This window comes from Musca autumnalis, unplaced genomic scaffold, assembly GCF_047663935.1.
Source record: "Musca autumnalis isolate F117 unplaced genomic scaffold, ASM4766393v1 scaffold_1, whole genome shotgun sequence".
Classification (NCBI taxonomy): domain Eukaryota; kingdom Metazoa; phylum Arthropoda; class Insecta; order Diptera; family Muscidae; genus Musca; species Musca autumnalis.
The window spans coordinates 176,499,676-176,520,120 of record NW_027411644.1 but is presented as its reverse complement, the minus strand read 5'-3'; the positions used below and the strand labels follow the sequence as shown (position 1 = coordinate 176,520,120).

Sequence of the window (20,445 nt, the reverse complement as noted above, 5' to 3'; positions counted from 1 at the left end):
AACGGATTTGCTATTCGGTCTAAAATTTGACCATCGTAATATTTTGTCTGAACTTAGTTTAAATTCGAAGATGGGCCATATCGGTCCATTCCTTTAGGTACCTCTCCCACAAAAGTTTGAAAGTATTCGGAAAAATTGTGGCCACGATAACTCCTGAAGGAACTTATTTGGTACATACTTTACACATCGTAATATTTCTACGAGACATTGATCAGGCTTGAACATGGACTATATCAGGGCAATCATGAATAAAAATTCCGTGCGTAATTTTTTCCCTTTCCCCAATTTTACAATTTTTAAATTCCATATTTATGTCCAAAAAGGGAATCTTTTTTATCGATTCTGGGAGAATATTCCATAATTAAGTGATTCTAGTAGGTTTTCAAAGTTTTAAAATATCGATTTTAAGGGAATATAAATATTCATGATTGCCCTGTATATGTCAACTACTTTAGGTACCTCCCACACAAAATTTCGGAAAAATTCACTTTAAGGCCTGCTTACGAATCGCTTTTAACTTTGTTGTAAGAACTTGTGTTCGCTGCCCCCATTACGGCGATGCAAGCTTTTTCAGGGGTAAGTCCATACTTCCTGAGAAAATAGCCCGATAGCTTTAAAAATCCCACTATAATAGTACGCTCTATATCTGCTGAACGGAGCAACCGCCCAAAACTTGGATCTCTTAATATTTTGTCCAAATGTAGTTTTACTTCAGAAATCGGTCTTCTCCTTAGGGTACCTCCCCACAAAAGTTCAACATTTTTGTTTAAGCGCAGTTTAGGATCTATTCGAAGATCCTTTAGAAAATTATACCGATGCTATTCATGCTTCCTGACATCGTTGCCCAAAACCTCTAAGTTATACGGTGAGCAACTGAAATGACTGGTGGGGACCAAATCTATAATAGGAAATGAATACCAAAATAATATCCACTTCCAAAATGAATTATGTCGGTCCATTTCTTTAAGTAACTCTTCACAACACTTTTGAGCTTCAAACCAAATATATTTTTTGTCGGCAAATTTCAAAAGGGCTGCAAAATCCGTAATCCGTAGATTCGATATAGTCAATAGATGAACGTTTTAATTCACACAGGCTGACTCATACTTTTTTACTTGTTTTCTTAGTCAATTTCCTTTATGACACAAATGTTATGAACTCACGAATGCAATTATTATATTAGATATACATATATGATATATTTATGTCTTTTAGAAAAACGAATCCACTTTGATAAACTTAAAAACTAAATTAATAAAAATTAGAGTAAACAATTACTCGTTTTGTAAATTAATGATGGAACAAGCGCAAATTGGTGTGGGCCATAATTATACCATGTTCATCACAAGCAGCAATCACACCAGCATCATTTGTGGAGCCCGAGGGACTGGCAATGTATGACACACCACTCTGTAATAGAAAACAAATTTTAAACATTTATCTCCAAGTAAAAAATTATGTTCATAATTAACATACCAAACGAGCACGATCGATATTATCACGGAAGGGGAAGAATGCATCCGAACCCAAGGCAACACCATTCAATTGTTTAAGCCAATCAAGCTTCTCTTGTTCGGTCAATTGCGGTGGCACCTCTTCGAACATGGCTTCAAATTGTGCAAAAGGCATATCCTTACCCACAGTACCGTTGACATAATTATCAATGGCATTTGAGATTTCAGCACGTTTTACACCAGCCTTAAATTTCATACCAGCAACACGTGGATGTTGTCTGAGCCACCAGTTGTCAGCCTTTTCACCAGCCAAACGTGTACAATGAATACGTGATTGTTGTCCAGCTCCGATACCAATAACTTGACCATCACGTGCATAACACACCGAATTGGATTGGGTAAATTTAAGGGCAATAGTGGCAACAATTAAATCACGTACAGCCGATTCAGGCAATTGTTTTTGTTTGGTGACAACATTTGAGAAGAGCGAGGGATCAATAACAGCATCATTGCGTTTTTGTTCCAATGTCAAGCCGAAAATTGTTTTACGTTCCAGGACTGAGGGTTCATAGTTGGGATCCATCTGAAAAATAAAATTGGAAGATATTTTTTTTATATTTTTAAACCAAGCAAAGTTCCAGCAATGATTTCAGAGGTAAGAGACATTTAACCTTAATATACCAACAGAAGAAGAAATAAATATCAACATAAGACTCAACGTTTCAATTGCCAGAATTATTTTCTAACGTTTCCTTAGACCAAGGAATAGACCAATGGTCTAGTGACAACAGTTAAAGAAACTGGGGTCTACTATATGATACCCTAGACCGACTATACGATATCCTACACCACTGTAAAATATATCTATATGGACCGAATTCCGTCACACATTACATCGAAATCGGACATATGTATATAGCATTTTTTGTTCATAAAATACCTCAAATCGGCCGAAATTATGTATGGAATATATATCCAAATATGAACCGATTTCGATATAATTTGGCTCATTTATTTCTAGACCGAGCAAATACCTGAAGTCTGAACCGATTATCACCAATAGCAGAAACTTTCTTCCTATGGCTCAAAAAATTATATTCCCCAATTTTCAGCTGAGTCGGACAATAAATGTGACCTGTACGTTGCGAACGAACGGATGGACAAATCGGCTCAGAAAGTGGTTCTACGTATATCCCCAAAAGGAACTATGGGTCTATCTCGTTTCCTTATGCATGTTACATACAAATGCACAAAGCCATAATACCCCTTACCACATTGTGGTGTAGGGTATAACAACACTTACCTCCAAAATACAATAGGCACCATTCTTCTTTTTCTTCAAAATTTCCAAAGCTGCTGGCTCATAACCAGGTGCAATAATACCATCCGACACCTCACGTGATATAATCTTTGCCGTGACGACATCACAAACATCTGACAAAGCAACGAAATCACCAAATGATGACATGCGATCTGCACCTCTTGCCCGGGCATAAGCTGTAGCCAAAGGTGTCAGGGAATCATAGAGATCGTCAACCATGCACAATTTGGCCTGTTCCTTGGACAAAGGATTACCCACAGCAGCACCGGCGGGAGAGACATGTTTAAAACTAGTTGCTGCCGGTAAACCCAAGGCCTTCTTCAATTCTCTAACCAATTGCCAACCGTTTAAGGCATCACAGAGATTAATAAATCCGGGAGAAGCATTTACCACACGCAATGGTAACTTTTCCAATTGGGTGAAGATTTGGGCAGGTTTTTGATGTGGATTCATGCCATATCTCAAATTCAGCTGAGAAACACCACTAGAATATTGTTTGCGGAAATAATCCGAGATGGCATCATCATAGGTAGCCGTGTGGGTAAAAGCTTTGAGGGCCAATAATTTACGTGTTTCCAAGGTAGTATCACCATTCTGTTGCAGTTCTTGCAAAACCTTGGCATAGTCTGATGCCTCACAAATCACAGTGACACGATCATGATTTTTGGCTGCAGCTCTAAGCAAAGTCACACCACCGATATCGATATTTTCCACAGCATCAGCTACAGTGACATCGGGTTTGGAGACGGTATTGACAAAAGGATACAGATTGCAAACCACCAAACTGATGTAATCGAAATTTTGCTTTTGCATATCAGCCTGATCGGAGGGGGTTAGGCGAGCCAAAATACCACCATGCACAGCAGGGTGTAAAGTTTTGACACGGCCACCCAACATTTCTGGGGCTCCTGTAATGTCGGAGACATCCTTAACGGCTAGGCCAGCATTACGTAAAGCTGTGGCAGTACCGCCACTAGCAACCAATTGAAAACCTAAGGCGGAGAGATTTTTGCCCAAATCCAAAAGACCGGTTTTGTCGGAGACGCTGAGAAGAGCTGTAAGAAATAAAAAATATGTATAACAAAGAATATTTGCAGGGCATCTTTTTGAACTTACCAATTTTTTTAGTGGCCATTTTTTCTGTTCTAATTGTTTCTCTCTGCTAGAGGCGTTCTTGATGTGTTTGGTGTGACTTGAAAAAGTGAACTGAAAAATTAAAATTTTGTAAAAATCTGTTGTAGGATTAATTGCATTTGCATCATTCCTTTAATCTCAAATATTGTATTGACCTTAGCCTAGCTGCGATAAGCTTTGTTTTTGTTTTCGTCAATTGGTATACCAAATAGGGTGTTAACATTTTGCAAATTTGTTTTTACACATTTGACCTTTTCATTGCCCCCTGCAAACACATATCAGTCCAGTTTGAGATTAATTTTCATCTCAATATATTTGTAAATGTTGCCATTATAAAATACGGGGTTACTAAGTCCCTTTTTGGACTACAAAGTGAGAGAGGGAAAATAACTTAATAAACACACATATAATAATCTTTATTCAATAAATTACAATTACACACACAATAAAGTTTATTGTGTGTGTTTATTGAATAGTGTGAAATTTCATCTCGTTGTGTCCATTTATACCTTCAGTAAATATAAGGAAACAAGTCATGTTAAAGGCGTGATCGCGGATCTTTTTGACGCTCCTACCCGATAGACCCTGGGACCCTTATTACAACGATATACATTTTGTGCTGCGGAAATCTGTCCCTTTTTTTTTTGCTTTGAAAGCAAACCAAGGTGATATTGGTATCGTTTGAACGCTTATGAAGACTAGATTCTAAAAATCGTATGTATTCGTGGATGGACAGCCTTCGGACGGGATATTAAGACTGTCACCTATGGACAGAGTCCAACACCGGCTACGCGATAACATTTCTTCGACCGGCAATTTAAAGCCTTTCACCTATGGACAGAGTCTTACACCGGCTACGTGATGAAATTTCCGTTTAGAAAGTTCAAGTTTTCGTGGATACTTATGGACCTTTGAAAGTCCATATCTGGACTGCTACAACACTATATGCCGAAAGTGGTGCATCTTAGGGCTTGCTCTAGACTCGTCCATGAGGTCACTTTCGAACCCTGGAATGAAGGAAGATATAACCTCAATCACTTTTGGCGACGTTACGCTGACTGATCCGAGTCAAGCACTCCGGGAGTGACAGGGCGAAGAGAAGATTACAAAGTCGCATTAGATATCTTCCTACGGAAGGAGGAATCCCGACAACTCACAATGGATGATGTTGCGTATACCATCAGAAACGCCCTGATGGAATCTCTATGGTAATGCTGAAAGAGCTGCGTGAGCGGGCAGACTCGTTAGTCACCCACAACGTCCCCGAAGCCTAGGAAATAGCCAGGGCGGTCCGGATACTAAAGCCAGGCAAGGATGCCAGCATAAATGAATCGTACAGATCAATTTCGCTTTTGTCGCCCGTAGCAAAGACCCTTGAGGCGTCAGTCTATCCCAGCGTAAAAAATAGCTATCCAGTTGCTATCCACGCAGTTTGAGGACTACCCACCGAACAAGTTTGAAAATATAATCTATTATATGTGTAGATGCTAACCGTACGCTGAATTCAGGAACAAATAATCCAAGCCCCGTAGAGTGAAACAGGGAGCTCCCAGGGTGGGATGATATCTCCGGAATTGTTTAACCTCAACCTCTCCTTTATTCCACCCCCTCCAGACCCCATTGAGATCGTAACGTAAAAACTCCTATTTGATTGATCATACGACCTTTTTTCACTCCGAGGAGTACGCAAATATACTGATGTGAATGTCATAGTCGATGGTAGCAGCACCAATATACTAGGAGTCACATTCGACAGCATGTTCACGTAGTCCACGCATGCGACAGCTGAGATGCAGGAACAAGGTTCTCAAGTCCCTAGTTGCCAGTATATTGGGGTGCAGACAAATAAACCTTATTGACCACATATCAAGCTTTTTGTAGAAAATTAACTTATGTTGAAACTAAGGTATGGGGTATTGTAACTCTCGTACAATTGTAATATACCATGACCTTTGAACGTACTTAGGTTAACTGAAGTGTTTTAGCTCCATTCACCGATGGATTTTTAAAAATAACAATTTAAGTGGAAGCTGCTGTCGTATTAATGTAAAAAATCGGAAAAAATCGTTGAAGGAAACGAGTTTTTTATGCTAATTTCCAATTAGTGGCTTTGCAACAGAATATAGAGCTTAATGCTCGAAGGAGAAGTTAAAGAATACACTTCAGAGTTGAAGTTTCTAATGTATGATTTTTTAATATATCCACTGTATCTACATCAAATGGATGCTGACACTTTGAAGACTGATTTTTTTTTTTTTTTTTTTTTTTGCTCTGAAAGGGACGCGCAGCTGGATTTATCTAAAACCATATTATTTGATTGTAGTACTCGCGATTTCGCATTTTTTTTTTAATGTATAACATGAGCGTGTAGCCTTCATAGGATCACAGTAATCTGCGCCCAAACCCTGTTTTTTGGTTTAAACAACAAATGACTTTGAAAATATCGCGTATTTAAAAGTGTTTTGGATGTGTCATTTCTTCTCCACTAAATACAAGGTGGTGCAAAAGTAAACTTCCGACGTTTTTTGGCTGTAATTAAAAAAAAAAAAAAACAAGTAAGAAAAGTCTATAGTCGGACGGAGCCGACCATGGGATACCCTATACCACTATCCCTGGACAATCGCTCTCCACGGAACTTATTTTCAATGATTGTGAAAATTTAATTATCAAATATCAGAGATATAATGTATAATACTTATGACCAAAACCAATAAGTTATCTAGCATGACAAAGACATCCCAGTTGTTCGGGTAACTAGGGAATAACTAGCAATTTTGCTGGCTACTGGTAAACACCCCTAGTTACCACCCAATCTACTCGCAATGTTATAGACTGGTGAATTTAACATGGGGATGTCATAGGAAGGGGTCTATTGTCTCCTCACTGCATTACCAGTAACCACCCAATTCGATAGTCGTGTGAAGGCAATTGTCTCTTCATTGCATAACCAGTAACCAGTCAAATCGATAGTCTTGGGAAACCCAATTGTCCTTCCACTGCATTACCAGTAACCAGTCAATTCGGTACTCAGAAATGATAGCCAAAAATACTAGTAACTTAAAGTCATTTATTTTATTACATGGAGTGCAAATATATTACAAAGGACAATATAATCTTGTATACATATAGATCTTGATCCTTGATACTGGAACTAGTGTATGACTACTTGATACATCGACTTATGTTTATTTGGTCCTCGGAATGTTTTTCTCGTGGGTCCTTCCTAGAATATAATGTGTAGAATTTTAATGAAATGGAGCGATAATGAATTGTGTCAAGATATGTATCAATACTTACCACATATATATTATAAATATTCTTCTTAAATATATCATCCTTTCTATGATGTTGCTCGTAACACATTCACGTTCATCATAAATTTTTCACAACAAACGCATCAATAATTTTTTTAATTATGTATGTCCAAACAAAATGACAGAATATTTTTTTCTGTTTTGTTAAAAAAATTAATAATGTTGGCAGGAGAGAAATATTGTCGATTACACTATCCATCGGTAGTCTATAAAATAGTCAATATATTACACGCTGCATTACCTGTAACTAGTGAATTGACATGATAGGCAGGGAAGCCCATTTCCAGTGGCAAAAGCGGGCTATAGGCTATTTTGTGTGCCATTTTTGGGTGTAAAGTAACTAGGATCAATGAGTAAATAGTTACATGCCTATGTCAAAGTAGACAATTGCTATTTATTGAACAACTGGGATTTTTGTAGCAGGAAATGAAAATTTAGTTCACACAAACTAAAATGTAATGAAACTCGCTTATGTAGTACTACTACTTCCGTTGTTTAACCGCTACGTTATTGAAATTTTTACCAATTTCACACAAAAGTTTCAGTCCATTTAACCCGCTAAGTATTATCTGATCTTCACGTTGGTTTGTACGCTTCTTCTTCATCATAAACTCAAACTTTGTTTAAAATTTTGCGGGTTATTATTTTGACCTACAGAGCCAACCGTCCTTTTGGAACCATATATTTTCCAATCCCAATTCATCAAGTTGCGGCAAAGGAACTCGTTGATCAATGCTCTCTAGCGCTCACCATTCACAGTAACCGTCGACGGCGCTTCCATGACATCCTCGGCTACAGCAGCAATATTCTCTGCAGAACGGGGGTCTGCCACGCCTGGCAGCATCTCGTGTTGTGCCAGTCTCTTCGATTCGAGCGGCTAAACGTGGCAGGGTGAATTCGTACCCTTAACGATAATAGTATATAAGATCTTACTATATTAAGCCACGATTTTTTTAATTTTTTCTAATTATCATATCTTTTGCACGCAACGATCAAAGTTGGTAACGAAAACAGATTTGAATGAAGATTTTTTTCTTAATTTATGTACCAAAAATCATTGATGTAGTATAAAAATTTTTTTATTTATTTTTTTGAAATGGAAAAGACGATTTTAGACATTTTTCCTGATATAACACTATAGGTCAGTCTATGGTAAGCTATGGGGCTCCAGATGTTACCGTTAGAGCCATACTAATCCCCAAATGGTGGATAGAGCCCATACCCACGCATGTCAGGAGGTATCTTCATGCTGTAGAATGAGAGGTGAAAGATGCCATAGAGAAATGTTGTGTAAAAGCAGTTCTTGGATTTCGATATATCTATATAGAGCTCAAAATCAGCCAAATATGTATATTGGTGCTATATCAAAATCCGATTCGATTTCCATAAACTTTGTTAGGATTCGTTTCTTTGGGAGGTAGGAGTTCCAATCAAATAAAATATTTTTTAGGTCGTCCTATAGTTATTCGTTGCTTTTTGTTATTGGGTGGTTTCTGCATCTCTGACATATTTTTGCTATATTTTGTTTTTTAATGTTTCCCTTTTTTGTTTAAACGGTTCATAACGAACAAAATGCATGTATTTGGCTTAGAGTAGTGTATTTATTATAAATATGTATTTATAATCTTGTAACTCGATCATTATTCATTTGTCACTGATTATACCCAATCAGACAACGAATTCATCTACTTATAAATATACAGTGAGCGTCAAAATAAACTTTACACCTCTCAACAAATTTTTAATTGCATAATTTCACCGGCATACATAGGTATATGTAAGATATGAGTGCAACTTGTTTAACAATTGAGTGGTGGGTGAATTAAAATCCAGAAAATATTAGGCACTTCTTAGTTTTCATTAGGGAGTAAATGAAGATCACCAAATAACCCAACATTTTACGCATCAAAATATGTAATAGGTATTTACACTTTTTTATTTTTTATTTATAATAAATGCATATTTTGGCTTTTGAACTTCTTGTCATCCTATTGGAGCCTGCAAACATTAAATCAGTGAGTGTTTTAATGTAATCCGATGATATTTCCCCCCTTAGGTTAGGTTAAAGGACGCGCAGCTGTCGTGTTGGACAGCCACTCCACTCGGAGACCTTATGGTCCATTGAGTTCATCCTATAGTAAGGGTAGGAGAAAAGAAAAGAAATAATAGCATATCGAGTTTAGAAGTAGGAAAAAGGAATAATTAAGTAAGTTAGAGGATAGTTGAGAATGATTAAGTAAGTGCTACGGATTGAGAGATTATTTGTAAGGAGAGAGAGAGCGAGTAAGGAGGTTAGCCGTATTAAGATGCTGTAGTTTGTTCGTGATGAAGCCACTTCAGACCCTTGGCGAGAAGAAGCAGTGTTGGCAGAATGTTGTCAGAGATGATAACGTATGTTCACCCATTGTTTGAACTCTCCTTGTCCTGAGCATTGGACAACGGCATAATAAGTGCTCAATCGTCTCTGTTTCTTCTTCGTCTTCGCATAATCTGCAGTAGTCCGTGGGGTCATCTCTATCCCATTTGCAGGTCATTGATCTTATCCTGCAGTGTCCCGTGATAACTCCAATCATTAGTTTTAGATGGGGTTTTCTCATAGAGAGTAGGGAAGTGGTCTTCCTTTTGGAGAGGTTGGGCCAGATTGCCTTTGATACCTTGCAGCCAGGTTCGTTATTCCAGATCTGACCAGCCTTCTCCCTGTATGTTTGTTCTAGGAGCCGCATGAAGTGACACAGGGGTGGCCTGATTGAGTTATCGATTTCGATGTCGTTTGACTCAGATCCGCGACGTGCCAGTTCATCCGCCTTTTCATTTCCCTCGATGTCGCAATGCCCCGGGACCCAGCACAAGGTAACGATTGATCGTAGGGCCTCCAAAGCTTTCCTGCAGTGCAAGACCGCAGCAGATTTGATTGAATGGGATCTAAGTGATTTTAGGGCCGCTTGGCTATCCACATAGATAGTCACCGGTCCGGCTATATCCCCTTCCATGTTTTTAATCAATTCTGCTGCTTTCGTGACCGCAAAGATTTCGGCTTGGAAGACGCTACAATTTTCGCTTAGCTTGTACGAGATCCGTAAGTTGAGGGTATCGCTGTAGACGCCCGCTCCTGTTCCCTTTTCCATCTTGGATCCGTCGGTATAAATCTCTATACCGGGTAGAGGTAGGGAGTTGTGGGTCCAGGCTTCTCTGTCAGGTATCCGAACTTCAATGTCGTCGAAGTGTAATTGTGGTGATATATAGTCACTGATTACCTCCAAACCCACCGATAGTCCAGATTGTCGTAAGATAGCAGCATGGCCGTAGTCGAAGTTACGCCATGAATTTAACTCCTTGAGTCGGAGAGCACTCTTTGCTGCCAACTCCTGTACTACGAGATTCATCGGATGAAGATCCAGTAATACATTGAGAGCAGCCTGTGGAGTGCTTTTCATGGCACCGGTAATTAGAAGAGATGCCGCTCTTTCAACGACATTAATCTTACGGAGAAGGGATGTCTTACTCAAAGCATTCCACCATACCAATGAACCATAAGTTAGAATGGGGCGAACTATGGCCGTAAAAATCCAGTGTATGACCTGTGGTTTCAAACCCCAACTCTTACCAATAGAGTTCTTGCAAGAATAAAGGGCTATAAGTCCTCTCTTGGCACGTTCCTCGACATTCCTTTTCCACGTTAGTTGGTGGTCCAGGATAATGCCAAGGTACTTGGCCTCTAGGGAGAGCTTTAGGGCCACTCCATCCAGCGTTGGTAGGGTGAATGGTTTGACTTTTCTCTTCTTCGTAAATAGAACCAGCTCTGTCTTAGATGGGTTCACCCCAAGTCCATTGTTGTGTGCCCATCTTGATAATTTGTCCAGAGCTCCTTGCATGAGTTCCGATAGCGTTTGTGGGAACTTCCCGGTGATCATTATGACCACGTCATCAGCATAAGCAACAGTCTTTATACGTAGTTGGTCAAATTCCTTAAGTATTTCGTTAATCACCAGGAGCCACAGCAGTGGTGATAATACACCTCCTTGTGGTGTGCCCCTGGTGACAGACTTCCGACATTTCCCCCCTTGGACGGGGCACAGCTTACGTCTAATTTTGACATTAAATAGGCCTCTACTTAACTTTTTGTCGATTTTTTCTGCAATTACGCAATGTATTTGAAGTCTAGGAGAGTTTAGTGAGTGATCCTAGATACATAGGAGACAAATATAGCAACATGTTCTTCATAAATATGGGCGGACGCTTCAGAACCCTGCCCATATATTATTTACACCTTTTGTATTAGCCGCATTCTTCTACACTAGGGTCTTTAATATCGTGTCAATATGAGTGGAGGATATTGTTCTTATATTCCTGCACCCATAAAAGACATTTATTAGCAATATTTTCTGGATTTTAATTCGCCACTTAATAGCTAAAAAATTGCATTCATATCTTATACATATGTATATCCCTATGTCGGTGAAATAATGCAATTAAAAAATTGTTGAGAGACGTGAAGTTTATTTTGACGCTCACTGTACATATTAACCACCATTGTATGTAAGTAAAGTTATTTCTAAAAAGGTATGTGTACTTTTCTGTGCTAAGAATAAATTCAAATGAATCAAATGATAATAAAAAAATAATGACCTAAGTTGAATATACGAACTTGATTCGGATCGATGATAAAAGAAATTTCGATTTAAAGGAAAATTTTGTTCTCGTTAGCCGAGATTTGGTCCCGTCCATAGGAGAAACTCCTAAATCCCCGGCCGAAGGCCGACTATAAATGAAAAATTTCTATTTAAACTAAACTTATTTTGGTGATCAGCACTACAAGCCCTACCTGTGGTAAAAATTCAGATCGATCAGAATCCAGTCCAAACATTCAACCTGCTCCAAAATAATTTATCCAAGTAAATTAAAGTGGGTAATTGTAAGGACATTAGTATACGTATTTCGAATTTGATTAAATCATTAAAACCACCAATGTTATCAATTTAAAATTTAAAAGTCCATTTAGACTACGCTGGATTTAGCAATTATCTGGTTTTATTTGACATATGTTGTATGAAAATGACAACTTAAATCCACTGGATTTGCTAAATCCAGCATAGTCTAAATCAGGCATAAGTTTCTTAAATCATTTCCAGACAGTTTGGGTGGAAGATTGTAGGGCAAACATGTGCGTGTGGCTTAATTAATGAACAAAAACCTGTTGATACGATCAAACGTCTAAAGATATGAATATACGAATTTACATACATATATATGTATGTACATACATATGTACATTTTCTATGTCAAGAACAAAAATAAATCACACAACATCCTACACATGGATACACAGGGAGATAAAAAAACATTGAATAACTTGATTGTCTCCCCACGTGCAAAATATTTGACGTATAGATACCTTTAATGTTGAACTCGTTTAAGAAATTGTTTAATTTACAATTCAATAAGCAAGTTATTACGTTTAATATTAAAAAAACAATAATTTTAGTTTTGTTTACACTATTTTTAATCATAAATCTTATCTTTACTTACCGGCTTATTATGATTTTAATCCAATATGATTTTAATCCAATTCTATTACTCTCCGGCCGGCACAACAAAAAACAACACACTTTTAAAAGTGATCGATAAACATAATCATTTCAGAGTTTAAAATTAACATTAATGTTAACATTTATCTATGCCAATTAACATCTTCGAGACAACAGAGTTGTATTTTATTAAAGAATAAACCAAGCCCTGTTAGATAAAAGTCAGAGTTGCTAGTAAATATAAATTAACGTTACGTTCAATGTTAGCACTCGAATATGAATTTTAAAGCTTAAATTTTATTCTAATGCCCCTTTTAGACTATTGCCAATTTTACACTTATATGCTAGCTCTGTTCCTTTACGTGCCTGAGGTTACCATTTCTTACCATTTTTAACCTGCAAAGTGTTCCTTTACTTTAAAAAGCATACAATTTACAGTCAGAGTCAAAAGAAAGTTTACACCTCACAAAAAGTTGTTAATAGCATAATTACACCGGTATAGGGATATAATAAATATAAAATATAAATGCAGTTTTTTTAAGTGTTTAGTGGTGAATTAAAATCCACAAAATATTAGGCCTTGCATAAGCTTAATTATGAAATAAATGAAGATTGATAGAATAACCCAAAATTTTAAGAGTCAAAAGAAAGTTTACACTCTTGCCAAAAGTAAGAAATTTTTTAATCCTTTAGCTTGACATGCCTTTATTTAGGCTTTTTAACTTATTTTGATCCTATTCGAGTGTCTAAATAGTAAATCCACCAGTATTTTGGGGAAATCCGGTGGTAATACCCCATTGGGCCCGTAGTACGGTTTTCGGGCAATTTTGGCACAAAATAGGGCTTTATTTAACTTTCTTTCGAATTTTTTCGGTAAGTACTCAGTGGGTTTGAGGTCTAGAGACTACAATGAGTGATCATAGATGCATGGGAGTAAAATATAGCAATTTGTTATTCATGGATATGGGCTAAGCCTTCAAAGCCCTGCCCAAATGTCAGATCCCCCTTTGATATAGGCCCCATTTCAGTTCACTAGGATCAGCAATCTCGTGTCAATACGAGTATCTGATATTGTTCTTGTATCCTTGAACCCATACAAGCTATTTCTTTGAACGCCGCTTCTGTCAGGTACCCGATGAACATATAAAAGACACTCTATCAAGTTTGATTCTGTATACAACATTTTCACCGTTAAAAGCTTCGTTCATGTTTTTCGACAGTTGTGGCATAGTTTGCGACAAAATATGTGAAAATAGTCATGAAAATAGAAAAATACATTTTTTTAAACCATATTTGGTGAAAAATGTCAAACATGTGGAAAATTATGAACGAAGCTTTTAACGGTGAAAATGTGGTATACAGAATCAAACTTGATAGAGTGTCTTTCATATGTTCATCGGGTACCTGACAGAAGCGGGGTTCAAAGAAATAGTTTGTATGGGTTCAAGGATACAAGAACAATATCAGATACTCGTATTGACACGAGATTACTGATCCTAGTGAACTGAAATGGGGCCTATATCAAAGGGGGATCTGACATTTGGGCGAAGCTTTGAAGGCTTAGCCCATATTCATGAATAACAAATTGCTATATTTTACTCCCATGCATCTAGGATCACTCATTGTAGTCTCTAGGCCTCAAACCCACTGAGTACTTACCGAAAAAATTCGAAAGAAAGTTAAATAAAGCCCTATTTTGTGCCAAAATTGCCCGAAAACCGTACTACGGGCCCAATGGGGTATTACCACCGGATTTCCCCAAAATACTGGTGGATTTACTATTTAGACACTCGAATAGGATCAAAATAAGTTAAAAAGCCTAAATAAAGGCATGTCAAGCTAAAGGATTAAAAAATTTCTTACTTTTGGCAAGAGTGTAAACTTTCTTTTGACTCTTAAAATTTTGGGTTATTTTATCAATCTTCATTTATTTCATAATTAAGCTTATTCAAGGCCTAATATTTTGTGGATTTTAATTCAACACTAAACACTTGAAAAAACTGCATTTATATTTTATATTTATTATATCCCTATACCGGTGTAATTATGCTATTAACAACTTTTTGTGAGGTGTAAACTTTCTTTTGACTCTGACTGTATATGAGACCAGTTCACCATTTTTACCATTTTTTGCCACTGTTACCATTTTTAAAAGTAAAGGAACAGTAGTGGGATTCTGTAACTCATTTTTGCTGTTATCGATAATCGTCGGTAAAATGAATATGCTTATAATTTCGATAATTAACGAAATTTTTCGGTAAGTTAACGATGAGTAGAAAGTAGTCGCTAGCCTCTACCGACACCAACAGTGATGCCAACTTTTTTTTAATGTTTTTAGTCATAATTTTGCGATTTTATTTTATCGATTTTTGTCGGTAACAGCAAAAATGAGTTACAGAATCCCACTACAGACCAGCTGTTTGTAAGTCTGTCTGGTTACTTTCCCAGCAAGAATTGTCCAGCAAGAACTTTCTCAGAGAGTAAGTGCTGTTTTACATTTAAGCGATTTGTCTTACGATTTTTTGTCTCCTCTTTGCTCATCTTCGTAAATTTCACACACAGGGTTGCATTTTTTTGTAACATGGTACCAAGTGTACATTTTGTTAAAAATACTTAATGTAAAAAGAAGGTATTTTATAAAAATATGTTATACAAATTTTAAAATGCTTATAACAAATAATCATTTTATGCTTTAAATGATTTTTTATGCACAAAATTCATTACAAAACTAAATTTTGTTTCAATTTCTCTTACTATGTTTTGCAACTCTGCCTAACAAGAATAACCACCACAAAGAGGAGACAAAAAATCGTAAGACAAATCGCTTAAATGTAAAACAGCACTAAGGGGTTTTTATTCCCTTTTGCTAGAAAATTTTAAAAAGTAAACAGACACCTTCCCAGCAAAAACCAGCAAGCAATCAGCTGACTTGCCAAAACAGAACAATTTGTCCGCCAGCAAAGGAAGCAAACACGTTGTATTTTATTAAAAATAAAAAAGAAAATGAATCAAAAAAGTATTTTTCCACTTCACAAATTTGTTCTCCATAAAACAATACAATTAGACTATGTTATTTCCACAATAAAATTGTTTTTAATGTTCACAAACAAAAATCAACAAAAAACTAAAAACAGCTGATTGATTGTTTTCAGGAAGAAGAAGAGATTGCAAGTGCTTGCTAGAAGAAATTTGTCCAGCAAGAATTTGCAACCCAGCAAAATAAATTGGAAGTAGTGCAATGTAGACTAGTTCCTTCACGGCATGTTTTTATGCAATTCAAACGGAATCGTGAAAAAGGCACTCCATTCCTCACATTTTAACCGCATTTGGATGCAATCCAAAGAATCACATCCATTTGTCACATTTTAATAACATCCGGAGGCAGTTCAACGGAGTCGTGAAAAAGGCACTCCAATTCCTCACAATTTAACAGCATCCGGATGCAGTTCAAACGGAGTCGTGAAAAAGGCACTCCTTTCACTACATTTTATTAGCAGTTGTTAGAGATCCCTACATGTACATAAATCAGTTTGTACATCTCTACAGTCAGCAGTCCAAAAAGAGATAATCGTGTTAACATTTCCAAACATTTGTTAATACAAATGAAATAATATTTATTTTGTGAACATTTTTCCGGTAACTCACGAGAAGAAAATTTCCCAATGGAGTGCTGTTGGAGTACATGTCGAAATCTTAACTGGTGATGGGAAGACAATATCAAACCCATTTAGCAGATGAAGCAAAAGCACTTAAGCTTGGATTATATGAAGAGCGGAGGAAACACACATGTTTGCGATTGAATTCAATAGAGAATTTTCATAATTTGTGTTAATTTAATAAAGTTATTAATATTTTTGTTTTACACAAATAATAAATGCATTTTATTTTGTTATTCAAAACACGTGCTCTGGACTGCCTCCTATTCTACCCCAAAAGGTCAGTTAAAATGCAATGCCAAAGGGTCAGTTAAAATGCAGTGCCAAAGGTTCAGTTAAAATGCAATGCCAAAGGGTCAGTTAAAATGCGGTGCAATGGAGTGCCTCTTTCCGGGGTCACTCCCTTGTAAAAATCATGAGTGAAAATGCATAATTTGATGCACTTCCAAATCACTTGTACATATCATTTAATGTTTGGTTTACATTCGGCGTCTTTTCGTGATTTCGAAGGCGTTTCGTGATTTCGCGCGGAATCAAGCAAAAATTATCATGATTTCGCATACAAAAACGAAATCATCTCATTTCGTGATTTCAGCGAAATCAACATCGAAATCGCAGTACATATGATATACAACCCTGTTATTGCCTGAAAAAGTACCAAAAGTTGCAACACTTTTCACGTATCACAATAAACAAGGTAGACGGTCAATTGATGCAACAAAAAATTTTAGTATCAAAATTTGTAAACAATGTGAAAAAAATATTAAATTACTTTGTCACAATGCTATTTTTCAGTGTGTTATTGTACTTTTTTAATGGTATTGTTGAAAAAAAAGAGCGAATTGTCAAAAATTGATTCCCCATACAAATTTCTTAAAAAATAATGGAACGAAAAAATTACGGAAATTGCAAAAACTGCAGCAAATCAACATATCAGCTATCGTATTTAGATGATAATGAACATGTTGCTAGTTTCTACTATGCCAAAATTGTATGGCAAAAAACAGGAGAATAGGGTGTTATTCGGTGCTGTTTTTGTTTAAAGAGAAGTGCTAGTCTTGCTAAACTTCGGAGTACGGGAACGCATTTTTAGCACTAAACGGGAAAACTGCTGCAAGTTCTGAACACAACTTTTATCTATCAAAATTTATTATTATGATGTCTCAACGATAAAATCATTTTTTTTATTTTTTCATTTGTTATTACTATACACAATTAATACGATATATAGATAATTTTTGAAATAAAGTTGTAAAGTTCTATATTGTCGTATATTTTTGATGACTAATTCAATTTACAACAACTTGTTTTGAAAATTCATGTTCGATCAGCTGCGCATATGCATCTACCTTGATCATTGTGATATGTTTGAAATCAACAAAAAAATAAAAGTAAACACCGGGATGTATTTCAGGATTTCGTGAAATCCAGTGGATTTTAGAGCGCAAGTGTAAACTTGACATAACTGCCTCTTTGGAGGCAAACTTTTCGCTGGGAAGCTCTCAGTGAAAGAACTGTCAAAATGTCTCTCTCGAATCGCTCTCTTTTGCTGGTTTTTTGTGTTAACAGACGACCAGCGTTGCCAGTATTTTTTAGACTCTTTTCCCCAACTTGACCAAAACTTTTCCCCAAAATTCCCCAGATTTTATTGAATTTCCTCAAAAAAATCCCCAAAAATTATTTAACAAATAATTACAAAAAAATCAAAAGTAGTTTTATTTTACTATTGAAATTCATATCATTAAACTTGTAAAGTATTCTATACACTTATATATGAATTAAATTAACGATATTGAAAACTTCACTTTCAACATTGTAACATTTCTTTAGGTGGGACAAAATTTCTACAAAAAATGGAGTTGTTAGCAAATTGATTATTTATTCTAGTAACTCGTACGGCATTTTATTTCTGAATATGGTTCAAAATAGAAGACTTAAGAATTACTTGTTGGAACGGAAAGCATATTTAATACCATCTCCAATTTACGAATGATAACTTTCTCCATTTGCGATTCGTAAACAATCGTGGAGATTTTTGTGTTTACAACTCGTTCTAGAAAGGTTCGTATAGAGCTAAAATTGTGTTGACCCAGTGAATTGCTGCAAATATTGGGGTAAAATTGCTTGTAAGTTTAAAAATTGCATATTTGTAGGCATCGGTTTCAGCATATGTATTAACAGCGTTTAAGATATTCGGCACTGGGGTTTTTAATTTTAATAATTGTTTACTCAAAAAAAGTAAGAGTCAAAATTAAAGGCTAGGTCGTTTTCGATCAATTCCACTATTTTTTTCAATATCTTCTTAATTTTTTATAAATGGTTTCAATATTCGAGTGCACAGGGAAAAATGCATATTAGCAGTGTGCATCTGTTTGAAAACTTAGATTAAGGCCCGTTCTTACATCTTTTCTTTTAAATCCCTTTTTGTTGTACCTTACTTTAAGAAAAATAAGGAATAAAGTTCGCATTACCAGGGATTTGTTATTACATCTTCCATTTCAAGCAAAACAGTCTGTATACATCAAATTTACTCAAATCGAATTGGTGGATTGAATTTGCTCTCAAATATTTCTTGTTTTTGGGTGCACTTTAAATTTTCAAAGGAACACAAAGTTCCTTTTAATATATCTGACTCTTATTATTAAAGCAAACTTGTAGGAATGAAAAACGGGTTATCTGTCCGATATCAGCCAACATTCAACTACAAAAAGGATATAATAATGGGCCTAAGCATATTCATCTCTTTTATAATTGGAGCCATGAAATAAAGTTTAATTTCATCATTGCCCATCAATCCAGAAATCATTTCTGCAGTTAAGTCCCCTTCAGCAGTAGAAATGATTGAAAATGTTATTTCAATTCAACCCACTGTTCTATACGCTGTCAGTCGTCGAACCGCATGATAACACTTCAAATCTGTCATAAATTATTACAGCTGCGACCAGCTAGTATATGATGTATGTTATTTGTGCGTCACGCGTGCGCTACTACTATTCACGTACTGAAATTAAAAAAAAGATAAGATAATCTGAAGTAATTAGTCAAAACAGTAATTCCCCAAAAATCCCCAAATATTTTTTAGATTTCCTCAACATTTTCCCAATTCCCCAAGTCCAATTTGTTTTCCCCATTTCAAATAAAAATTCCCCAATTTGGGGAAAAATCCCCAATGCTGACAACGCTGCAGACGACTTCCAGCAACAATTGGTACCAATTGTTACAAATTTTAGGGTAACCAGACACAGCTTATATTAGAGCTTTTTGCAGGGTTAACCTTCTTTATAAGGATTTGTTTGAAATATAAGCAATGGAATTGACATTTAAAACCCAGTCGGTTTGTTAAATTCGGTTATATATAAACGGGGTATAGCGCCCCAAAATCCACTGGATTTCACGAAATCCTGAAATACACCCCGGTGTTTACACTTATTTTTTGTTGATTTCAATCATATCACAATAATCAAGGTAGATGCATATGCACAGCTGATCGAACACGCATTTTCAAACAATTTCTTGTAAATTGAATTAGACATCAAAAATATACGACAATATAGAACTTTACTGCTTTATTTCGAAAATTATCTATATATCGTATTAATTGTGTATAATACGAACAAATTAAAAAAATATATATATTTTTATAGTTGATAATAAATTTTGTTAAATAAAAGTTGTGTTCATAACCTGCAATATATTACTAATTGCAGTTGTTTTCCCGTTTAGTGCTAGAAATGCGTTCCCGTACTCCTAAATCTAGTAAGAATTGCACTTCCCTTTAAACAAAAATAGCTGTTGTTTTCAGCTATAGATACATGGCCTAGTAGAAACTAGCAGCATGTTTATTGGCTTCTAAATACGATGACTGATACGTTGATTTTGACATTTCTGCTGGAGTTTTTGCAATTTCCGTCATTTTTCCGTTCCCGCATTTTTTAAGAAACTTTTTTGGGAAAGCAATTCTTGGCAATTCGTCTACATATTTTTGGAACTTTAATGGCCTATATCTTAGGAAGTATGGACTTCCCAGAGATGATATATATA

At 36.1% G+C, this 20,445-nt stretch overlaps 1 protein-coding gene across 4 annotated transcripts; it reads right to left on the bottom strand.

Moving 5' to 3' along the window:
- Positions 1-1,174: 1,174 nt before the first annotated feature.
- LOC141388783 (bifunctional purine biosynthesis protein ATIC) lies at positions 1,175-13,026 on the bottom strand. Of its 4 annotated transcripts, none has more exons than XM_073959104.1 (5): positions 12,750-13,026; positions 3,892-4,007; positions 2,758-3,830; positions 1,477-2,037; positions 1,175-1,410 (listed from the first exon to the last, which is right to left on the bottom strand). In XM_073959104.1, the coding sequence occupies exons 2-5, from the start codon at positions 3,908-3,910 to the stop codon at positions 1,291-1,293; spliced, it is 1,773 nt and encodes a 590-aa protein (XP_073815205.1). In that variant the 5' UTR covers positions 3,911-4,007; positions 12,750-13,026; the 3' UTR covers positions 1,175-1,290. The 4 variants fall into 4 exon arrangements, with proteins under 4 accessions (XP_073815205.1, XP_073815203.1, XP_073815204.1 ...); XM_073959102.1 differs by having other exon boundaries at positions 3,892-3,981; positions 12,750-12,880; XM_073959103.1 differs by lacking the exon at positions 12,750-13,026 and adding an exon at positions 4,065-4,340 and having other exon boundaries at positions 3,892-3,981.
- Between the last annotated feature and the right edge of the window lie 7,419 nt (positions 13,027-20,445).